The sequence below is a fragment of the Schistocerca nitens genome, chromosome 2 (assembly GCF_023898315.1).
Source record: "Schistocerca nitens isolate TAMUIC-IGC-003100 chromosome 2, iqSchNite1.1, whole genome shotgun sequence".
Lineage (NCBI taxonomy): Eukaryota > Metazoa > Arthropoda > Insecta > Orthoptera > Acrididae > Schistocerca > Schistocerca nitens.
Window position 1 is genome coordinate 188,889,936 of NC_064615.1, and position 24,215 is coordinate 188,914,150.

At 40.8% G+C, this 24,215-nt stretch overlaps 1 protein-coding gene across 1 annotated transcript in view; it reads right to left on the reverse strand.

The window, feature by feature from the left end:
* LOC126234909 (solute carrier family 46 member 3-like) overlaps positions 1 to 24,215 on the reverse strand; it is a 239,534-nt gene that overhangs the window by 33,633 nt on the left and 181,686 nt on the right. The window contains exon 6 of the mRNA XM_049943649.1: positions 16,628 to 16,729. Coding sequence (XP_049799606.1) covers positions 16,628 to 16,729 — 102 coding nt within the window. The remainder of the gene's footprint in view (positions 1 to 16,627; positions 16,730 to 24,215) is intronic.

The following is a 24,215-nucleotide window of genomic DNA, read 5'->3' on the forward strand; positions in this document are numbered from 1 at the left end:
AGAAAAGAATAACGAAGGACAGAACAATTACAAATGTACAAGGTGGCGCGCAATACGTGTTAGAAAAAGTTCGTCTACTGTGGTTTAATCATGTGATATAAATGAGTCTCCTTGTGATGTTGCTTTATTGTAGCTCTGAAAATTCTACAGATCACTCAACAATGTCTCAGTTTGAACATACTTGAACAGGATCACGAACACCGGAACAGCGTTCGTTTATTGTAAAGACATTCGACATAAATTCTGGACATATTATTATTGTGAGATGCGCAGTCAACAGAACATTTGATCCAAGAACAGCACCATCTGGAACTATCACTTCTCCAGGAAATTACAGTACTGAAAGGAAGTCAGTTGGTTGGTTAGTTACATATTCCATTGATCAATCTCATGGAAACCTTTATGTGGAACGTGTCAAGTGCATAAGAAATGCAAACCTGAGTCAAGGTTTTTTAATTTTTTTAAAGGCTTAAAATATTTATTACCTACCCCATTCTCTTAAATGGCACAAAACGGATATATTGAATATAGAGATTTATTTATATCCATTCAAGGATTCATCTATGGTATAGAAGGTGTTGTCAAGGAGATATGATTTCAATTTATTTTTAAAACTGTTACTGCTGGCTGTCAGACATTTTATTTCACCTGGTAATTTATCGAGAAGTTTTACAGCAGCATATTTTACCCCTTTCTGTGCCAAAGATATGTTAAGTAGAGGATAGTGTAACTCTTTCTTTCTTCTGGTATTATAATCATGAATGTCACTGTTGCTTTTAAACTGGTCCATGTAGTTGAGAACAAATTCTATTACTGAATAAATGTACTGTGAGGTTGTAGTAAGAATTCCTAATCTTATAAAGAGATGCCTACAAGATGCTCGACTGTGAGCCCTCACATTATTCTAAGCACTTGCTTTTGAGCAATGAATACTTATTGCCTAAGTGTTGAGTCACCCCAAAATATTATTCTGTATGACATTAGAGAGTGAAAGTATGCAAAGTATGTTAGCTTGCTAATTTTTATATCCTCAAAATTAGCTATTATTTTGATTGCAAAAGTTGCTGAACCTAGTGGCTTTAGGAAATCCAAAATATGAATTTTCCAGTTAAGATTCTGATCTACAGTATATGTACACCCAAAAACTTAGTATGCTCTACCCTGGATACTGACTTCTGTTGATTTGTTATATTTATTGAAGGAAAATTGGATGTACTGTGTTTTTTCAAAGTTCAGAGGAAGCCCATTTGCAGAAAACCAATCAATAACTTTTCCAAAGACATTATTTGTATCATTTTCTGTTGGGGTTTCTTTTACTGGATTAATAATGATGGTTGTATCATCAGCAAACAGTGTCAGTTTAGATTCTTGGACGTCATGCACATATATCAAAAACAGAAGGGAACCCGTGATTGAACCCTGTGGAACAGCTAATGTAATTTCACCCCAATTAGACGAATTGGGAAACTTGCTTAAATCACTTAAACCATACATAGAAACTTTTTGCTTCCTATTCTGTAGGGATGACTTAAACCACTCATATGCTGTTCCATTTATACCACAGAATTGTAATTCCTGTAACATAATGTCATGGTTAACACAATCAAAAATTTTGGAGACATCACAGAAAATTCCTATTGGCGACATTTTACTATTTTAAAACTCTGTTATGTCTGCAGTGAAATTGTATATTGCTGTCTCAATGGAACAGTATTTTTGAAATCCAAACTGTGATTTACTAAGTATCCCATTACTGCTGAAATGGCTAATCACTCTTGAGTACATTACTTCCTCGACAATTTTTGCAGATGCTGTGAACAAGGATACTGGTTGGTGAATATTGACATTACAAATTTGTCATTTGATGAAATGGTTGGAGACTGTGGCTGTTATTTGAAGACAAATGTTGATGATGTTGAGACAGCAACCAGCCACAAATTTATTTTCAGTTCCTTATTGACATTTGTGGTGTCTTTTTTTTGAAGGGAGGCTTGATAATGGCATGTTTTAACCTGTGTCAGAAAATACCTTGAATTAGTGATGCATTACAGATGTGACTCAGAACATGCAGTGTAACAGCAAAACACTGTTTTAATATCTTGCTAGAGATGTCATCTACTCCAACAGAACATTTATTTTTCAGAGATTTAATGTTTCTCCTTATTTCACAAGAGGTTATTAGACAAAAATTAAAATGACTCTTCCATGTAATGCTTGGCTTTTTCTTTTGAACTATTCTCACAAATTTTTTCACCTACACTTAAGAAATGGTTGTTAAATACATTAGCTCTTTGTATACTGATGGTTAAGATGGTCTCATTCTCTTTAATAATAATAATACCTACCCCAAGGATTAATTTTCCTGTTTCTCTTCTAATAAAATTCCGTACTGATTTGGTTTTATTGCCTGAGTTGTTAAGTTCATCTCTAATACACATATTTTTTTTTGATTTTCTGACAACTTTCCTCAGTATGTTACAATAATCCTTATAGTGTAAAATTACTTCTGGGTCTTTACTAATTCTTGCTGCCTCATACAGTTTTCTTTTCCTTTCTGAAGACACTTTAATACCTGTAGTGATCCAAGGTTTCTTTGAAAACTATTTGGTGTTACACTAACTAATTTTTTTGGGACAACAGTATTCAAAAATGGACATAAATTTATCATCAAATATGTTGCATTTATCATTGGAATTTGGCTCATTGTATACATTTCTCCAATTAACATTTCTTATACTTTCTCTGAAGTGTTCTATAGATACGGGGTCGACCATCCTTACACTTTTACTTAATGGTTTCTGAACTAGAGACCCTGCTAAGTTTTGTAAGTTAGTCAATTGTGCATCATGGTCTGATAATCCATTTATCACAGGGAAAGCATGTGTTAGTTTTACATCCTCTTGCTGCACAAATACATTATCTATTAGAGTGATGCTGTCTTGCACTATGCGTGTAGGGTAATTGATCAGTGATTCTAAGTTATATGTCATTAATAATGAGCTATACATGTACGGAAATTGATCAGTGATTCTAAGTTATATGTAATTAATATCACTTCTAGTTCACTTTTACCATCAGAATTGCTTAGAAAGTTTACGTTGAAATCACCACAGATTAATAACTTATTCTTTTTGTCTGACAGACAACATAGTATGGAGTCAAACATTTTTACTTTTCCAGCTGTAATGAAGATATCTAAGCATCCTCTGATACGGATTTTGTGTAATGTTTAAACTGCATTTTTTACAGGTTGATGAAACGTTTCGAATAAACTGGAACCCTACATGTCTCAAGGAAGGGACACTCAGGACGACCAGCCTCAGCTGAAACACTGGAGAATCTGGAACGAGTGTGAACCCTATTCAATGAGGAGCCCACTATATCAAAAAGACATTCAGCACATCAACTTAGAATGTCACGACTGTCTTTACTGAGGATAGTGAAAGAGAAACTTAATACTTTCCGCAACAAAATTGAACTGTGTCGATCTTTGAAAGACAGTATTGCAGAACAGCCATATTCTTTTGGAAATGAGATGAATGATGCCTTTGAAAATGGAACAGTCGTTAAGGATCAGGTTTAGTGATGAGACACATGGGGACATCAACAAAGAACTAGCTCGACTGGAGTATAGTGAAACTACGTGTTGAAGATTCTGGACACAGTGTGGAATGGTCCACGTATAGGCTCGATCTCAACCTGTATAATTATTTCTTTTGCAATTTTCTAAAGGACTGAGTCTTAGAAGATAAACCTGCAACACTCCAGCTCCTTTGTATGTCAATTTCGAGGAAGATCCGTCCAGTCTAAAATGGCGATCGACAGTAAAATGGTTCAAATGACTCTGAGCACTATGGGACTTAACATCAGAGGTCATCAGTCCCCTAGAACTTAGAACTACTCAAATCTAACTAACCTAAGGACATCACACACATCCATGCCCGAGGCAGGATTAGAACCTGCCACCGTAGCAGCAGCGATCGACAATAATTCATCATGGAATGAAGTTGACCTTTTCAGACCATGTGGGTTCGTTTGTTTATTTATTTTATTTATTTATTTCTTACACCATGGATCCAACTGTGACAATTTCACATGGATGTAGTGTGTGTCAATTTTTACATTGTCAATGACAAGTACTTGTACACTATGTTTACAGGTAAAGAATATAAAGTTACTTAACCACTACAATGATCCATAACACAATATAATGGAATGAGAATCCTTAGACCTACAGATTATAGGTATAAAACAAAGTAAATTAAACCTGAAAAGGTCATATAACCCAGACTGTTAAATATAAGCAGTTAACACTAAAAGAGTTACATATGTGACAAGAATGTTCAGCTTAATGTTCAATTTATGCGATAATACATCTTATTTTAAGGCCGTTTCTCACTGTGTTTCATAAACTCTTCCAAACTGTAAAATGACATGGCTAAAAGAAATTGCCTCAGAAGCTCTTTAAATGTAGATTTGTTGGCAATTTCACATTTGATTTCTGGAGGAAGAGCATTAAATATCTTTATACCAGAAGACTGTACACCCTTCTGCACAATCTTCAAATTTTTACCTTCAGTGTGGAAATCATGTTTCCTCCTTGTGTTATACTGATGGTATTCACTGTTACATTTGTATAAATCAGTGTTTTTACTTATGAAACACATAAGTGAGTATATATATTGAGAAGTAGTTGTAAGAATTCCCAGATTCCGGAATAGGCTTCTGCAGCTGCATCTAGGATCTACACCAGACATCACTCTTACAACAAGCTTCTGAGCAATGAATATTTTCTTTGCAAGAGGTTGATTTCCCCAGAAAATAATTCCATATGCCATCAAAGAATGGAAGTAACCATAGTATGCAGCTTTTTTAATGCTTAAGTTTGCACTGACAGAGATGATTCGCATTGCAAAAACTGAAGAGCTGAGTCTCTTGTAAAGATCTACAGTCAATCTTCACGCCTAGAAACTTTGTTACTTCCACTCTTTCTATGACCTGTGTGGCATATTTAACAGTCATTTCTTCCTCAGTTTTGGCAGTTGGGGTGAACTGAATATAATTAGTCTTACTCAGGTTAAGTGAAAGACCATTTGCAGTAAACCATTTCATTAAATCTATAAGAATAATATTAACAGACTCTTGAACATTTTCACATTTAAGACCATTAACCATTATGTTAGTATCATCTGCAAAGATGGTAAAATTGCACTGAATCATTGAAGAATAAGGTAAATCATTTATAAATAACAGGAACAGTAAAGGACCAAGAATAGAGCCCTGTGGAACTCCACAATTTATGTCTCTCCATTCCGATGAAATCATTCCACCACACAAATTGTCTGACTTATCTAAGACTACTTTCTGTTTCCTCTCTGTCAGGTATGACTGAAGCCAGTTATTTGCTACATCACTTATTCCTAGATGGTCTGCCTTCAGTAACAGTATTTGGTGGTTCACAGTGTCAAAGGCTTTACATAAATCACAAAATAACCCTGTTGTCACCATTTTCTCATTTAGAGATTCCAAAACCTTATCTATAAAAGCATATATTGCTTGTTCAGTTGACAGACCTTTCCGGAAACCAAACTGATGTTTGCTGAGAATATTGAATTTATGTAGGTGTTCTAAAATTCTAGAATACATGAGCTTTTCTAGTACCTTTGAAAACACAGACAGGAGAGATATTGGTCTGAAATTTTTAACATCAGTTTTCTCCCCTTTCTTAAAGAGAGGCTTCACGATAGCATACTTTAGTCTATCGGGAACAATTCCTTGCTGCAAAGAGGCATTGAAAATATGACACAGTATATTGCTTACAGAAGTACAACACTGCTTTAACAATTTGCTAGAAATATTGTCTACTCCACAGGAGTTCTTGGTTTTCATGGAGGCAATTGTTCTTTCAATTTCTGATACTGTAACAGGTCTAATATGCATTTGGATGATTTTGTTAGGGAAAGCATTTCGCAAAAAGGTCAGGGCATCATTCACAGAACCCTTGCAGCCTATTTGCTCAGACACTGACAGGAAGTGTTTATTAAAGATTTCAGCTATGATCTCAGGATTTTGCACAAGATTCCCTTCATGTTTGATTATGAAGTTTTCTACAGCTCTTTTTTATTGTTCCCTGTCTCCTTGTTAACTATTTGCCAGACAGTCTTCATTTTATTATTGGAGTTATCAATTTCTTTTACATAATACAGTGCTTTTGATGTCTGAATAACTTTCTTTAGGATTTTACAATACATGTTATAATGGCTGATTAATTCTCTGTCCCTTGACCCTCTGGTTGCAACATAAAGTTCTCTCTTATATTTACATGACACTCGAATACCCTTTGTGATCCATGGCTTCTTTAAGGACGAGGAAATATTGTTCCTAACAAACTTTTTAGGAAAAGCTTCTTCAAAGTGGGATAGGAATTCATTTATAAATATGTTGAACTTTGTATCAACATCATCTACTCTGCGAACTGAATTCCAATCTTCATGCTGCAGCTTATGGTTAAAAAATTCCAGGGTCTCTTTGTTCATAAGTCTGATTGCCTTCCAGGATGGGACTGCTTTCTTGACAGGTCTGTAGTCATGTAGAGTGAGGAGCTGTCCATCATGGTCTGATATGCCATTTACTATTGCAGTGACAGTGAAGTTCTGGTATAAATTTACATCTAAAAATATATTGTCTATCAGAGATTGACAGTCAGGTGTGATCCTAGTAGGAAAGTCAACCACTGATGTAAGATTGTAGGAACTCAGCAAATTCTGGAGCTCTACTTTGTTGTTGCATTCCATTGCGAAGTTGACATTAAAGTCCCCAAGTAAGATAATGTCATTATTTTTAGAAAATAAGGTTGATAGTAACAATTCTAACTGAACCATAAAGACTGTGAAATTGGTTCCTGGTGCCCTGTACACTGTAACTACTATTAATTTGGAACTGTTTAATGTCACTTCTATTGCACACACTTCAAACTGTTGGTCACTGCAATATTTCCTTACATCTACAGATCTAAAAGTTAAATTATTCTTAATGAAAATTACTACTCCACCTTTTCTCATGCTATCTCTACAGTAGTAGGTGGCAAGGCTATAACTGTCTATATGTAACATTTCAATTCCTTCTGTAATATGGTGTTCTGAGAAACATAAGATCTGAGCATTGTTCATAAAGTTTTTGTTATTTATGTTAACTTCTAATTGATCTAGTTTGCTTCTTATTCCCCTTATGTTTTGATGAAAAATGGAGAAGTTGTTTGGATTATTACCTATTTTGGTGGTTTCTTCTTTCTCGTGCCTGTGGTTAAAAAATCCTTCAGATGAGGAGGACACACAACTTTACGTTTACCTCCTGTTCTCTGTGATGATGTCGATTTTTCTTCAGTAGATGCTTCCTTCTTTACTGAAGATGATGAAACTGATGACTTGCTTGTTGATTTACCTTGAGCTGATGCTGTCAATTCCCTTGGAGATGATGAAGCTATTGACTTGCTTGCAGGTGGGGATAAGATTTCTGTTGCTGTAGGCTCCAGGGGTTGTACTGCTGTTGCAGCTGGTGTTTCTGCTGGCAGTGATATTTTTGACGAACTGCATGTAGGCAGGTGCACAAGTGGTGTTGCTGTAGGTTCACAGAGTGGAAATGCTGCCTTTTCTTCTTCTGCAGTACATGTAACCATTGAGTTATCTCTGTTTGGTGAAGAAACAGAATCATCTGAGCATCTAGGTACTGAAACTTCTGATCCATTCATTTTCTTCGTTTTTGTTATTAAGCATACTGGCAGAGGGATTACAGCACGACCTTCCACTGTGTTGCAGTTAATAGAATTTAACAATTGTTTGCACATAGCTTCCTTTCCCTGTGTGTTCCTGTGCATACCATGCTTTGTAAAGGAGCTCTCTCCATGCTGTTTGCGTCAATATAGGTAGCCTGTGGGAAACTGCAGCAGAGTTTTCTTATTTTCCTGTTGACTTTGTTAATTTCTAGGTTAACACACGAGCTACTTATTAAGTCACGCCTATGTGGAACACTAAGCACGAAAACTTTTATATGTGAGAGTTTTTCCAAAGTTTCTTTGAGTGCTCTTGTTGCATGATGGCTTTCATTACGATGAACATCGTTTGCACCACCTATTATGACACAGACAGAGGAATTTTTTGTTAGCTTTTCACAGTTTTTCACAATCTCGCCAAGAGGTGCACCTGATTTCACAACACTAGTAATTTTGTAGCGAGATTGCATAGCTATCATTATACTGGCTACTCCTTTGGCATGGCTATCTCCTAATATACATATTTCACTTTTATTTGGCACTGGATTGACATTAAGTTTCTTCCCTGTAGATTTACAAGTTAAACTCACTTTTTTGAGGTTGCTGTTTTCATCATTGGCAGACTTAAACATCACACTCGCAGCATTTAATTGTTCAGTAGGCCTGTATAATAACAGCTTGCTGCACTTGTTAGTATTTGCCGAGAATAATGTTAACATAGGTTCATGATGTTTTGAATGGATCGTTTCTATAGGATTAGGGAAACGATTACAAATAACACTTTCTTCCGAGTTTCTTCTTTTTTCAAAAGAACTTACCACTTTTTCAATGTCGAGGACGTATTTTCTTGCATTCTGTAAATCCTGTTTCAAACAATCTTCAACGGATTCATTGTGACCATTTAAAAATTTCGTGAGAGCAGTTACTTGTGGATCACACTGCGCCTGGCCACAACAACATGAGTGATCTGTCGTATTTATTTTGCACAAACACGATGAGTGGATCCACTTATTAATCACTGGACACAATCTGATACCTTCTATAACCTCTTCATTGCACAATACGCAATTTATATCAATAATACTACTAAATTTCGCGGAGCAGTTTACTATAACGTCTATATTCGCCGCCATCTTAGCTGTACACACGAAGCTGCCTAGGATTTTCTCATTTCGTGGCATATGCACACTATCTACGTCTGTAGCTACCCTTTACGTCTCCAGTATATGCTGTCCTTTAGTGGCTGCAGCTTGAACAACGTCGTATGTTTCGAATCTTATCAGTTAGACAAGCGGACTTAGGAGCCATTTTTGTATGCAGCACACGATTGTCTTTGTTTTCAAATTGTGACTGAATCTGTCTCTGTGAGGCATGTTTTGAGAATGGATTAGGTATAGAAAACTGCCCTGTTCAAATTGATATCTTGTGTATTGGTATAATAATTAAACTGATATATTTATTTTCATAATTATTGAGGTGGTCCCTTTTCGAATCACTGTGGCTCTAAGGGCAACATGAGTAACTGTGCCAGGTTGTTGTATATCCAGTTTCACTATATACTCTCACTGAATAAAGGAAATTTCTTCTGATGCCGCCTCAAATTGACATCAGTGAAAGTGGAGATGATGTGTTAGCAGAAGACAGTGACCTCGGTTTTCGAACGAAAAAATCGCTGTCGCCTTGCGTTATTTCAGAGAGTAAGAGCCAAGAAATATTAGCCAAAAAAAAAAACTGTTGTTCCAATTGAAAAGCATACAACACAAACAAACCATGTACGAATACATGGCACCTCAAGGCACTGTGTACACTATAGCACAAAGAAGGAACTTCACAGGAGCAGATGTAAGTGTGCTCTCTGTCAAGTAGCCCTATGCCAAACTGCAGAAAGGACCAGCATTTTACCATATCACCAAAAGTAACGACATTTCATGCACAGTGGCTCCATTTGAAACCACCCTGTATGTGCTCAGTAAGTCTACAGAATGACAATTATTGAACTATATCAAAAAACGTAAATTAGTTACAAATTACGGCGTGCACACACTTTATTCAACATGTAAACGTCGCTACAGATATTCGGATTTTAATTATGACATTTTCGATATGCTTGCCATCATTGGTTATGATGTGGCGCAGACGAATAGCGAAATTCTTCACGGCCCGCTGAAGTGTCGGAACATCGACGCTGTCGATGACCTCCTGAATGGCGATTTCCAGCTCAGCAATGGTTTTGGGGTTATTGTTGCACACCTTGTCTTTAATATAGCCCCACAAAAAGGAATCGCATGTGTTGAGATCTGGAGAATATGGCGGCCAATCCAGGACCACGCTAGTGGCCTCTGAGTACCCCAGAGCTAGAGTGCCGTCCCCAAAATGCTCCTCCAGAACATTAAACACTCTTCTGCTTCGATGGTGCGAACTTCGTCTTGTATGAACCACATTTTGTCGAAACCAGGGTCACTTTGGATAATGGGGATGAAATTATCTTCCAAAACCTTCATGTGCAGTTTGGTAGTCACCGTACTATCAAGAAATATCGCACCGATTATTCCTTGACTGGATGTTGTACACCACATAGTTGAGGGTGAAGAGACTTCTCGATGGCGAAAAACGGATCGCCGCGCGGAGTGGCCGCGCGGTTTGAGGCATCATGTCACGGACTGCGCGGCCGCCCCCCCCCCCCCCCCCCCCGCCGGAGGTTCGAGTCCTCCCTAGGGTGTAATTATGAGTTCTTGTGGTAGCGTATTGAAAATGGATGCAGCAGAATACTGCACTCCTTTCTGCACAAGATTCAAGGAAGTGCATTCCACATGCAGATTTGATTTCTGCCTGGTATTAACTAAGTGAAAGCTGCTAACTCTTGGGAATAAGCTAATATTGCTAACAACAAACGACATTAAAGAAAATATATACTGTGAGGGCAAAGTCAGAATTCCCAGACTATTGAGTAGGGGTCGACAAGAGGTTCTCGAACTTACACCACACATAGCTCGAACAGCCCGTTTTTGAGCCAAAAATACCCTTTTTGAATCAGAAGAATTACCCCAAAAAATAGTACCATATGACATAAGCGTATGAAAATATGCGAAGTAGACTACTTTTCGTGTTTAACTGTCACTTATTTCAGATACTGTTCTAATGGTGAATAAAGCAGCATTTAGTTTCTGAACAAGATCCTGAACATGGGCTTTCCACAACAGCTTACTATCTATCCGAAAGCCTAGGAACTTGAACTGTTCCGTCTCGCTTATAATATGGCCATTCTGTCTGATCAAAATATCGGTTCTTGTTGAATTGTGAGTTAGAAACTGTAAAAACTGAGTCTTACTGTGATTTAGCATCAAATTATTTTCCACAAGCCACGAACTTATTTCATGAACTACATTATTTGATACTGTTTCAATATTACACATATACAGTAGAGGAACATTTCTGAGGCGATGATTGTATCAAGATGACAGTGCACCCTGTGATAAGGAAGCATATGTGACGCAATTGTTTGTGGACGGTAATATTCCTACAATGGACTGGCGTAATCAGATTCCTGACCCAATGAAGGACTTGCGGCATGAGTTAGAACGCTGAACCCGTCTCAGACCGCAGCGTCCAACATCTGTCAGATTTAGGTCCTTGAGGAAGAATGGGCTGCCATTCCTCCATAGACATTCATTCTAATTGAAAGTGTCCGCAGCAGCCTGGATACATTTTCTCAGATAATGTATTCTGAGACATAGTATTCTGATCTCCGTCTTTCCCTGCTGTTTTACCCTGTACAGCTCCCTCAAGTACCTTCATGTCATATTACATGTCTTATAATCCTGATCTTGTCCCTTCTTTCAATGTTTTCAGCATGTTCCTCTCCTCTTTGGAGAACCACCTTAGTTCTTACCAGTCCACCTAATTTTCAAGATCCTTCTATGGCACCACATCTCAAACGCTGATTCTCTTCTTTTCACGTTTTCTCACAATTCGCGATTCACTTTTGTTCACTGCAGTGCTTCAAACGTACATTTTCATAAATTTCTTCCTCAAATTGAGGTCGACATTTCTAGTTAATTCTTTTCGCCAAGACTGTCCTTTTTAACTGTGTTAGTCTGCTTTTTATGATCATCTTGCTTCGTCCATCGTGTTATTTTGCTTCCAAGTTGACAGAATTCCTTCTCTTAGTCTACTTCTAGATCCCCAGTCCTGATGTTAAGTTTACCGCTAATTTAATTTCTGTTATTCCTCTTTATTCGGTTTACTTTCATTCCATATTGTGGAGTCATTACACCTTTCCATCCAACAGGCCCTGCAGTTCTTCCTCAGTTTCCATGAAGATGGCATTGTAATCAGCGAATCTCGTCACTCGTATCCTTTAACTCTTAATTTTAATTCCACTCCATTTTAATTCCGTCATTGCTTTATCGATGTACAGAATGAACAGTAGGGGCTAAGGACTGTATTTCTGTCTTACACTCTTTTTTATCTGAGCACTTTATTCTTGGTCTCCCATTCTTAATTATTCGTCTTAGTTCATGTGCATATTGTAGACCCAGGTGACAAAAGTCATGAGATATCGCCTAATATCGTGTCGGACCTTCTTTTTCCCGACGCAGTGCAGAAATTCGACGGAGCATGGACTCGACAAGCCCCTGCAGAAATACTTAACCCTGTTGCCTCGTTATCCGTGCATAACTATTGCGAAAGTTTTGCCGGTGCACGATTTTGTGCACAAACTCCAAAAGAAATGCACACTATTTTTTTAAAATCCATCTCTTATTCTACATGTTTGAAAGTTTTACAGTGTGTAGATACATCCTTTAGGAACAATATTTTCATTTCTTCACATAATTTCCATCCCTCTCAACTCCCTTACGCCATCTTGGAACCAGCGCCTGTATACCCACACGGTCAAATTCTGGACCAACCTGTTGGAGCCACTGTTTGGCGGCCGGCACAAGGGAGTCATCATCTTCAAACCTTGTTCCACGAAGAGAGTCTTTCAGTTTCCTAAAGAGATGATAGTCACATGGAGCCTGGTCAGGACTGTAAGGCGGGTGTTTCAGTGTTATTCATCCGAGTTGTGCGATAGCTTCCATGGTTTTTTGACTGACATGTGGCCGTGCATTCTCGTGCAACAGCAAAACATCCAGTCGCGCTTGAAGTTTCTTCAGTGTCGTCACATATGCATCAGAATTTACGGTGGTTTCACTTGGCATGATGTCCACAAACAAGAGTCCTTCGGAATCGAAAAACACTGTAGCCATAACTTTTCCAACAGAAGGTGTGTTTTTGAATTTTTTTTTCTTGGGTGAATTTGCACGATGCCACTCCATTGATTGCCTCTTCGTCTCTGGTGAAAAATGATGGAGCTATGTTTCATCACCTGTCACAATTCTTCCAAGAAATTCATCTCCACCATTCTCGTACTGTTCCAAAAGTTCGCTGCATACCGTTTTTCTTGTTTCTTGTGAGCCACTGTCAACATCCTGGGAACCCACCCGGCACAAACCTTTTTTAACGCTAACACTTTCAGTGTTCTGCAAACACTTCCTTCCCGTACCCCAGCGTAGCGTGACAATTCATTCACTGTGATGCGTCTGTCAGCAGTCGCCAATTCGTTAACTCTCTGCACATTGTCTGGAGTGTGTGCAGTACAAGGCCCGCCGCTGCGTGGACAATCCTCAATATTGCCGTGCCCGCTTTCATCACGTAACCTGCTTGCCCACGGACTAACTGTACTGCGATCGACAGCAGCATCTCCGTACACCTTTTTCAACCTCTTGTGGATGTTTCCTACTGTCTCGTTTTCACAGCACAGGAATTCTATGACAGCACGTTGCTTCTGACGAATGTCAAGTGTAGCAGTCATCTTGAAGACAAGCTGTGACGGCGCCACTCACGGGAACAGGTTGAACTAAGTTTGAAAACAAGCGGGAAGGATGTATCTACACAATGTAAAACTTTCACACAAGCAGAATGAAAACTGTATTTTCACAAAAATAGTGTGCATTTCTTTTGGAGTGACCCTCGTACATGAACTCTTGACACCGTGGATCTCGGAATATTGAATTCTCTGTTAATTTCCGTCGTGCGGCCACATTTACGTCAGAAACCTTTTTACATGTATCACATGCTTCCAAATGACAGCTCCGCCAATGCACAGCTCTTTTATACCTTGTGTCTGCGATACTACCGGTATCTGTTTACGTGCATATCGCTACCCCATGACTTTTGTCACCTCATTGTATAATGCCCGTCTTTCCCTATAGCTTACACCTATTTTTCTGAGGAATTCGACCATATTGCATCCCCTTAGAGCGTCGAAAGCATTTTCTACCTCTCCTCCCCTCGTCGGCCAAACACTGTTAGCAAAAATTTCTTCTATCGCCTGGATTTAAAGTGTTTACCTCTGTGCAGTGCACCACCACACAGGTGTGCGTTAGGCCGGCGGGTGCGGCCGAGCGGTTCTAAGTGCTTCAGTCTGGAACCGCGCGGCCTCTACGGTCGCAGGTTCGAATCCTGCCTCGGGCATGGATGTGTATGATGTCCTTAGGTTAGTTCGGTTTAAGTAGTTCTAAGTTCTAGGGGACTGGTGACCTCAGATGTTAAGTCCCATAGTACACAGAGCCATTTGAACCATTTGTGTGCGTTAGCAGGCCGGGGTGGCCGATCGGTTCTAGGCGCTACAGTCTGGAACCGCGCGACCGCTACGGTCGCAGGTTCGAATCCTGCCTCAGGCATGGATGTGTGTGATGTCCTTAGGTTGGTTACGTTTAAGTAGTTCTAAGTTCTAGTGGACTGATGACCTCAGAAGTTAAGTCCCATAGTGCTCAGAGCCATTTGTACCATTTTGTGTGCGTTAGTGGCCTAGCCTGTGGACGCATCGTACTGTGGACTGCAAACCATACTGAATTTTCGAAGCCAGGGCTCATAAAGCCTTTTATAATTCTAATCATTAGTGTGATTTCATGTACCTAATACATAGTACTAAGTTCATTTCAGTCAGATGTGTTCTTCTTTCCGGTGCGATTTTTACAATCGTTAGCGTAATTGACCAGATTAAGTGGAATATGAAGAGACACTAGGACATAGGTGAACACCGAAGTTTGTGGAAAACCCTATTAGAAGAAACATCTGCGTACATCCATATTTAAATTGGTTGATGGTGGGACATCAGCTGGTATAATTATTATTAAAAGTGGAACTCCTCCAGTTGTACTTAATATTTCATATTTATTTGGCTACTAGTTTCGACGTTGCGTCAACGCCATCTTCAGGCCTGTACACTTTGATGATATCAGTTGTGTGCGGCTGAGTACTAGAAGTCCGCGGTGAGACCAATGCGTGCTAGTTATGCCCGCCATCCATGTGGAGCACGTACTGGTCTCACCGCGGACTTCTAGTACTCAGCCACACACAGTTGGTATCATCAAAGTGTACAGGCCTGAAGAAGGCGTTGACGCAACGTCGAAACTAGTAGCCAAATAAATATGAAATCTTAAGTACAGCTGGAGGAGTTTCATTTTTAGTAAAGTAAGAAGTGGAATAAGTATTTGGAAATGAACAGGTAGCAGGCAAGGGAACTAATAAGGAAAACTGCTGATCTGATCATGATCATGATCAGACACTAAGGGACGTCTGACGCAAAGACGAAGATCATGAGCGCTCTAAAGACGTTAGAAGACTAGTAAATAAAAAAATAATTGCCCATGTTCAAGAAGGACTCGGCTCTAAGGATTCTGTACAAACGTAATTACATATACAGACAGTTCATCCATCTATTTTTGTCTGTTATTGGCATTGACACCGGAAAGATATCGGTACTGGGAATTCCAGGGCTTCTAGAATGCTTTAATTTCTGTTTGAAGTCGGATAACGAATGACAAAAAAATTTCGTGTCTAATTACAAATTAACATTTTTTTCTGATTTTTTTCCTTACCTTTTACAATGAAACCTTGCTTCTTCCAAATTTCATGATTTTGTACCGACTGGAAGTACCCTACAGGTTTTAATGAGAGAGTTTGTAAGTATGAAAATATGCGACATAAGCGGCGGTGTCTTCAGACTGCGTTGACTCAGAAGCTTAAGTTTGTTTTTACATTGCCGAGGGATCACAGACCATAAATTGTAAATTGATATGTCTGTCCGTTCCTGAGGAGAAGGGGTCATAACAAACGGTCAGTGGGATGACAAATGTCAAAAAGAATTTTTTTCGTGTGATACTGATAAACAATTTTCTGAGTTTTTCCTTACTTTTAATGTGAAACATTGTTTCCTGCGAACTTTCGTGATTATAGGTCAACCGAAAGTATTGTAAAGGTTTTGATGAGTCATTTTGTATCAAAATATGTGACATACATGCCCTTATCTTTTGACGGCATTGACTTAGCTGCTTTAATTTTTCACACCGTCAAGAGACTGTAGGCCTTAGTGTGAGATGAATTTCAACTTGTTATCTCTATCCATCCCTGAAAAAAAGAGGTCTTAACAGACGAACAACAAAGTGATCCTATAAGGGCTTTGTTTTTACAGATTCATGTACGGAACACTAGAAATGAAATCTCTCTTTAATTTCCTCAAGTTACCTTGGTCAACGTAGTGAATCCAGGATTACATCATGTCCTGAGAAACCTCGTCGGAAGTAAAACACTTGCGCACCTGTAATGCCATTTCATTATTCCACCGTTAAGACACGAAGTTCATCTTCAGATGCACTATAGATTGCTAACAATGACTCGCAATAAATCTACATCTACCGCTACATGATTACTCTGCAATTCACACTTCAGTGTTCGACAGAGAATGCATACAACCACTTTCAGAAAGCTGTCAGAGGTAGGCGGAAACAAGTTGTAGCCACGACTTCCTCTTACCTCCACAGATAAGGATCATCTTGAAGGCGGCGTACAGGCTGTAGTCCACTTCACTCCAACCAAACTTGTATCTTGCGAACAGGTACAGCACGGAGTACTCTCCTGAAAGATAATAAAATCAGAAGTGGATGAATGTGAAACGTACGAGGTGTGTGAGAAAAGTAATGAGACTGATTTTTTATCTACCGAAGTTTTTATTTTTCTCGCACAATAATATTGTCCCCTTCAAAGTAGTGCTCTCTGGCAACTATATACCGGCGGAGTCGTTGTTCCCAATCTTGGTAGAAGCGCTGAAAGGCTTCAACTCATTTAACATTTCAGTCACATTCTTTTAAATGTTCTCCTAAGTCCCAAAATGAGGTTGCTTTTACGAAATTTTTCAATTTTGGGAAAATGTGAGAAGGCCTGAGATCAGGTGAACAGGAAGGGAGGGGGGTTGTGGACGACAGAAATTCCTTTTGAGGTCAAACGCTGGGTGGTGGAAGTTGCTGTGTGACATAGGGCGTTGTCATGATGCAGTATCCACTTCTCTTCAGTGTCTCGTCTCACTCGATTCGCCACTATCCTGAAACTTTAGAAGACACCTTTGTAAAGCACTTGGTTGACAGTGTGTTCTTTAGCAACAGATTCTTTGCGCACTATACCTTTACTGTCAAAAAAGCAAATCAGCATTGTTTTCATCTTTGATTAGCCCATTCGAGCTTTTGTCGGTCGAGGAAATGTCTCAGTGTGCCGCTTCTCACTTTGCCGCTTTGTCTCAGGATCGTACCATCTGTGATCACACGACTGAACCATTCGTGGTCGTTGGCAATCCTCTCAAGAAGATCAACGTACACGTTTCTTCGATTGTCCTTCTGTTCAGTTATGACACTTTCCGGCACCATTTCGACACAAACTTTTCGCATGTGCAAAGCTTCTATCACAGTCTGACGTACGGTGAAAGTGTTACTGCTAAAAGTCTGTCTCATTTCACAAGAGCACGCACACGTTCGGCATTTTTATTGGTTTTGGAATCTGGAGGTCTCCCCGAGTGACGTTCATCTTCAATGTGTTCTCGGCCTTCCAAAACTGATTTGTGTCACGGAAAAGCTTGGCCTCATGATAAGGAATGTTCCCCATAGGAATGTTCAGTTTTTCAAACGTCACACTCACGGATTCATCAGGTTTAACACAAAACTTGATGGCACAACGTTGCTCTAAATTCCACTGTTCCATTTTCGTGCAAAAACTCAACTTCACTGATGGCGGTCTCAAAAATCACTTGATGGCTGTATGGAGCTGAAACTCTGACTGAGCACCTGGAACGGACGAACACATCGGTCTACACAAGTAGAACAACACAGCGTTGCCAGATCGCTCGCTGTGTTGTCAGTCTCATTACTTTTCTCACACACTTGTAGATCAACTGTTGATCACTACCGCCGGCTGGTGTGGCCGAGCGGTTCTAGGCGCTTCAGTCTGGAACCGCGCGACCGCTACAGTCGCAGGTACGAATCCTGCCTCGGGCATGGATGTGTGTGATGTCCTAAGGTTAGTTAGGTTTAAGTAGTTCCAAATTCTAGGGGAATGATGGCCTCTGATATTAAGTCCCATAGTGCTCAGAGCCATTTGAACCATTTTTTGATCACTACCCCTGCATCATCAAAACCCAAGGGAGCACTTCTTCGTAGTTAGTTTACATGTTACAGCTATTTAATCTTACCCAGCTTTTCATGAACATCGGATGTATAATGTAAGTTCATCACCATAATATAAAGAGGTAAAAATTGAAAGTAAACACACCAGGCAATATCATGTTTGTGCTTGATGTCTACTTATAAGGGCACAGGTTCAAAATGGCTCTAAGCACTATGGGACTTAGCACCTGAGGTCATCAGTCCCCTAGAGTTATAACTACTTAAACCTAACTAACCTAAGGACATCACACACATACACGCCCGAGGCAGGATTCGAACCTGCGACTGTAGCAGCAGCGCGGTTCCGGACTAAAGCGCCTAGAACCGCTTCGCCACAGCAGCCGGCAAGGGCACAGGAGAATTGATTTCAATATGTGTAACGGATTTTGTATCCAGAACATTTAGTCGTAATGGAGTTGCTTGTAAAAATATCACACGATCTGAAATAAAAGGATAGAAATATGACAGGGCATGCGCGATACACACTGACGGGCGAAAACATTACCATCGCATGTTTAATGGCGTGCGGTTTCGCCTTTAGAACGAAATACAACAGCTGTTGCGTGTGACATGGATTTCACAAGTCCGCAGGTATGAGGCACCAAATGTCTACAGACATGTCAAGCGAATCACGCAAATTACCGATCAGTGGGTAGTGGGTTCTGAGATGGCTCCTGATAGCGCTCCAGATGTGTTCCGTCACATTCTGATAAGAAGTATTTGGTGACCATGATATCAACATGAGTTCACTATCATGATACTCAAACCACTGCAGCATGATTCTGACCTTGTGACACGGATAGTTCTGTTGGAAGATGCCATCACTCATGAGGAAGGTATCAAGCATGAAGGGAAGCAGGTGATCCACAATAATGTTCACGTAGTTGGCAGCTATCAAGGTGCCTTGTATTACCACCACAGGACCAACAGAAGCCCCATGAAAGTCCCCAACAGCGTAATGCTGTTCCCTCTGCCATGAGTCCGTGGCGCGGTGTATGTTAAGAGCTGTCGTTTGCCTCGATGACGGAGTGTTTGGGCACAAATGTTGTGAGAGACCTGATTTATTAGATCAGGAGACTAGTTAACACTGATAACGGCCCTGTCTCGAAGACCCCACGTCGACTGAAATCGTAATTTATGATACAGTTGGTTCAGTGTGGGAACACATAGGATCTTCAGCTACCGATCCATCTGTTCAACAGTGTGCGGTCAAAAGTTTGCATCGAGCTGTTGTCAGTCGTGGCACAGATGGCCGCCTATTCAGCTTTACAGCCTCCAACTGATGTGATGTGTGGACGTCTGACACCTCCAATACCTACCTATGGTTTCACCATAGTTCATCACTTTCCATTGATGTTCACAACAGTAGCACATAAGTAGTGGACCAGCTTCCGATATGCTCGTTCCTGCGCGTCGGGCCAAAACAATCTGCCCTTTATTAAAGTTGCTGATGTTAATAGATCTCATCATTTACACTCCATATCGTTGCTAGAGTGAATGGAATCAGGTGAACCCAGTTGTTTGCGGCACCACGGGGCATTCAGTCTCGCGGTTGGCAGAGGTCATAATGTACTGGCTCATCAATGTGTACTGCCGTTGCACAGAAGCTGGATTGACAAAAATAGATATAAGAAAGGCAACGGCAAAGAAACCTGGGTTAACGAAAGAAATACGTAAACTGTTCGACGAAAGAAGGAAGTGAAAACAAAGTACTAATAGAAAGACAGCGATATACGTCACTTAGAAATGAAGAAATAGGAAGATATTCCGAGGCGAAACTGTTGCATGAAAAGTGAAAAAAATTGAAAAAGAAATGATCGTCATGAAGCACTGATTCAGCATGTATAAAAGTCAAAACAGTCTTCGGTGACATTAAAAACAAAGGCGTCAACATTAATGGTGCAGGGGAAATTCCACAGTTACATGCAGGGGAGAGACCAGATAAATGGAAGAGTACATCGAACGCCTCTACGTGTCTGATGCCATGATAGGATATGGGAGGCATAGGAGATCCAATATTAAAGTCTGAGTTTAACAAAACTTTGGAAGACTGTCGATCGTAAAAGGCAATAGAGATAGGTAACATTCCTTTGAAAATTCTAAAATTTGGAGGAAGTGGCAACGAAACGACTTTACTTCACAAAGCGAAAAAATTTGGTGACCTAAAATATCAGTGAGTCACAGTTGAAATCGGTGAACTCATACAAATATCTAGGTGGAATACTTTGTAGTGATGCTAAGTGGAATGAGTTCATAGGTTCAGTCGTGGGTAAAGCAGGTGGTAGACTTCGGTTTATTAGTAGAATACTGGGTTCAAATGGCTCTGAGCACTATGGGACTTAACATCTGTGGTCATCAGTCCCCTAGAACTTAGAACTACTTAAACCTAACTAACCTAAAGACATCACACACACCCATGCCCGAGGCAGGATTCGAATCTGCGACCGTAGCAGTCACGCGGTTCCGGACTGCGCGCCTAGAACCGCTAGACCACCGCGGAATACTGGGTAAATGCAGTCACTCTACAAAGGAGAGTGCTTATAAATCACTCGTTCGATATATCTTAGAAATTGCTGAAGTGTGTGGGATCTGTACCAAACAGGACTGGTAGGGCATAATGAACGTATACAGAGAAGGCAGCACGAATGGTCACAGCTTTGTTTGATACAGGGGAGAGTCACAGAGATGCTGAATAAACTGAACTGTCAGACGCTTGAAAATAGACGTAACCATCCCATGAAAGCCTACTTAGAAAGTTTCATGAGCCGGCTTTAAATGATGACTGGAAATATACTAAAACTCCCTGTCAGTAAGGATCGTGAGGAGTAGATTAGATTAATTACAGCAAGCATTTTAACAATCATTCTTCCCTCGTTCCATACTGAATGGGTCGGGAAAAGCCCCAATAACTGGTACAATGAGACGTACATCACACACATCGATGCCAGAGGCAGGATTCGAACCTGCGACCGTAGCAGCAGCGCGGTTCCGGACTGCAGCGCTTAGAACCGCTCGCCCGCAACGGCTAGAACTCATAAGTTCATTTATTATTCAGTATATGTTGATTTTTTTTAAAAAAGTAGTCGCTGCAGTGAGGCAGTCCCCGTAAGTCACTTTCGGGAAAGTGTTCAAAATAAGTTTTGCTCAGTGACAAATTGTTTGTAACTTCGTTTGTTAGTAAATTGTTGTTCTAAAAGTCCAGTGGCTTACACTCCAAAATCTTGTGTCCTAGCTTACCAGCTCTAAGATACTTCCGTCTTTTTACCTGCGTGCAAATCATATTTGTTTAGTTGCATAGAAATATGGAAACACTGGGAGAACTTGAACATAAATACACCTGCCAGCCAAGCTTGCAAGTTGCGTTGTTGCACTTCACGAGGAACGGCATCTGTGCAATGTCCTCAATACGTTAAAAGTGCCAGTGCTGGTCAGAACAGTGTTGTGTGTAATTGTGAGAGCATTATGCCGGAGATCAGTGAATTCGAACGTGGACAAGCTGTTGGTGCTCGTATGGTGGGTGGTTACGCAACCAAGGTGCCAAAATGTATGGTTCTTCAAGAGGCAATGTATCGAAGACTTATACCACACACAGGGAAAGCGGAAAGCTTCATCCGCTAAGTCACAATGCGGACGAAAATATGTGTTGAGGGACTGTGACAAATGGTCATTCAAGAGGATCTTGACGAAAATGAAATGTGAAATGTCGTGTGACGAGGGCCTCCCGTCGGGTAGACCGTTCGCCTGGTGCAAGTCTTTCGATTTGACGCCACTTCGGCGACTTGCGCGTCGATGAGGATGAAATGATGATGACTAGGACAACACAACATCTAGTCCCTGAGCGGAGAAAATCTCCGACCCAGCCGGGAATCGAACCCGGGCCCTTTGGATTGACAGTCTGTCGCGCTGACAACTCAGCTACTGGGGGCGGACTTTTTCATTTGACGAAAAATAAGACGACGACAGTTGCAAAAGTCACTGCAGAATTGAATGTCGCATTCGCATAAGCAAGGAACTGCGGGCAGCCTGGAATTCCAAAACGCCTCATTAGTGATGCAAATGCCTGTAACAGGTAAACGTGTTGCCGAAGACATAAAACCAGGGCTATGAAGTGGTGAAAGAAAGACATTCGATCGGGCGAATATTGTTGCACTTTCTGGCCGATTTTACGTGGCAAGAGTGAAACATTGCGGGGGTTTGGTGATGATTTGGGCTGTCATATCGTATTCCATGGGCCATCTGGTTACTCTGCAATGTCACATGAGAGCCAACTACTATTGGAAGGTAGGAGACGAGGTACTGGCGGAAGTAAAGCTGGGAGGACGGGTCGTGAGTCGAAGTTGGGTAAGTCAGTTGGTAGAGCACTTGCCCGCGAAAGGCAAAGGTCTCGAGTTCGAGTCACGGTCCGGCACACAGTTTTAATCTGCCAGGAAGTTTCATATCAGTGCACAATCCGCTGCAGAGTGAAAAATCTCATTTTGGAAACTGTATGTGACCATTTTAACTGATGTGATCCAATCCACGGTAGAGTGTTTGTTCCCCAATAGCGATACTGTGTTCCGAGGCTACAGGGCTCCTGTTCGCAAAGCTCCCATATTGGTTTTGTGAGGACGACGATGAATTGTTCGCATCTCCCAAAGCCGGGACAGTTATCAGATCTCATTGTTACTGAGCCTTTGTGGTCTACGTTAGAGAAAACTGTGCATGATTGCTATCCATCTCTGTCATCGTTACCTAAACTTACCACTACTTTTCAGAAAGTGTGGAGATTAGAGATTAGATTACGTCATTACTTGTTCCATATATCATGAATACGACACTTCGTAATTATGTGAAACGTGTCAGGTTAATAAAAAGTGTCTATCCAAGATATTACATTACACAAAATATTACATAACACTTAATATTTTTAAGTTTTTTTTGGGTGGGGGGGGGGGGGAAATTACCACTTACTACATCCAAAAATTCATCTAATGAGTAGAAGGAGTTGCCATTAAGAAATTCTTTTAATTTCCTTTTAAATGCTATATGGCTATCTGTCAGACTTTTGATACTATTAGGTAAGTGACCAAAGACTTTTGTGGCAGCATAATTTACCCCCTTCTGAGCCAAAGTTAGATTTAACCTTGAGTACTGAAGATCGTCCTTTCTCCTAGTGTTGTAGCCATGTACACTGCTATTACTTTTGATTCGTTCGGATTGTTAATAACAAATTTCATGAGTGAATATACACTCCTGGAAATGGAAAAAAGAACACATTGACACCGGTGTGTCAGACCCACCATACTTGCTCCAGACACTGTGAGAGGGCTGTACAAGCAATGATCACACGCACGGCACAGCGGACACACCAGGAACCGCGGTGTTGGCCGTCGAATGGCGCTAGCTGCGCAGCATTTGTGCACCGCCGCCGTCAGTGTCAGCCAGTTTGCCGTGGCATACGGAGCTCCATCGCAGTCTTTAACACTGGTAGCATGCCGCGACAGCGTTGGACGTGAACCGTATGTGCAGTTGACGGACTTTGAGCGAGGGCGTATAGTGGGCATGCGGGAGGCCGGGTGGACGTACCGCCGAATTGCTCAACACGTGGGGCGTGAGGTCTCCACAGTACATCGATGTTGTCGCCAGTGGTCGGCGGAAGGTGCACGTGCCCGTCGACCTGGGACCGGACCGCAGTGACGCACGGATGCACGCCAAGACCGTAGGATCCTACGCAGTGCCGTAGGGGACCGCACCGCCACTTCCCAGCAAATTAGGGACACTGTTGCTCCTGGGGTATCGGCGAGGACCATTCGCAACCGTCTCCATGAAGCTGGGCTACGGTCCCGCACACCGTTAGGCCGTCTTCCGCTCACGCCCCAACATCGTGCAGCCCGCCTCCAGTGGTGTCGCGACAGGCGTGAATGGAGGGACGA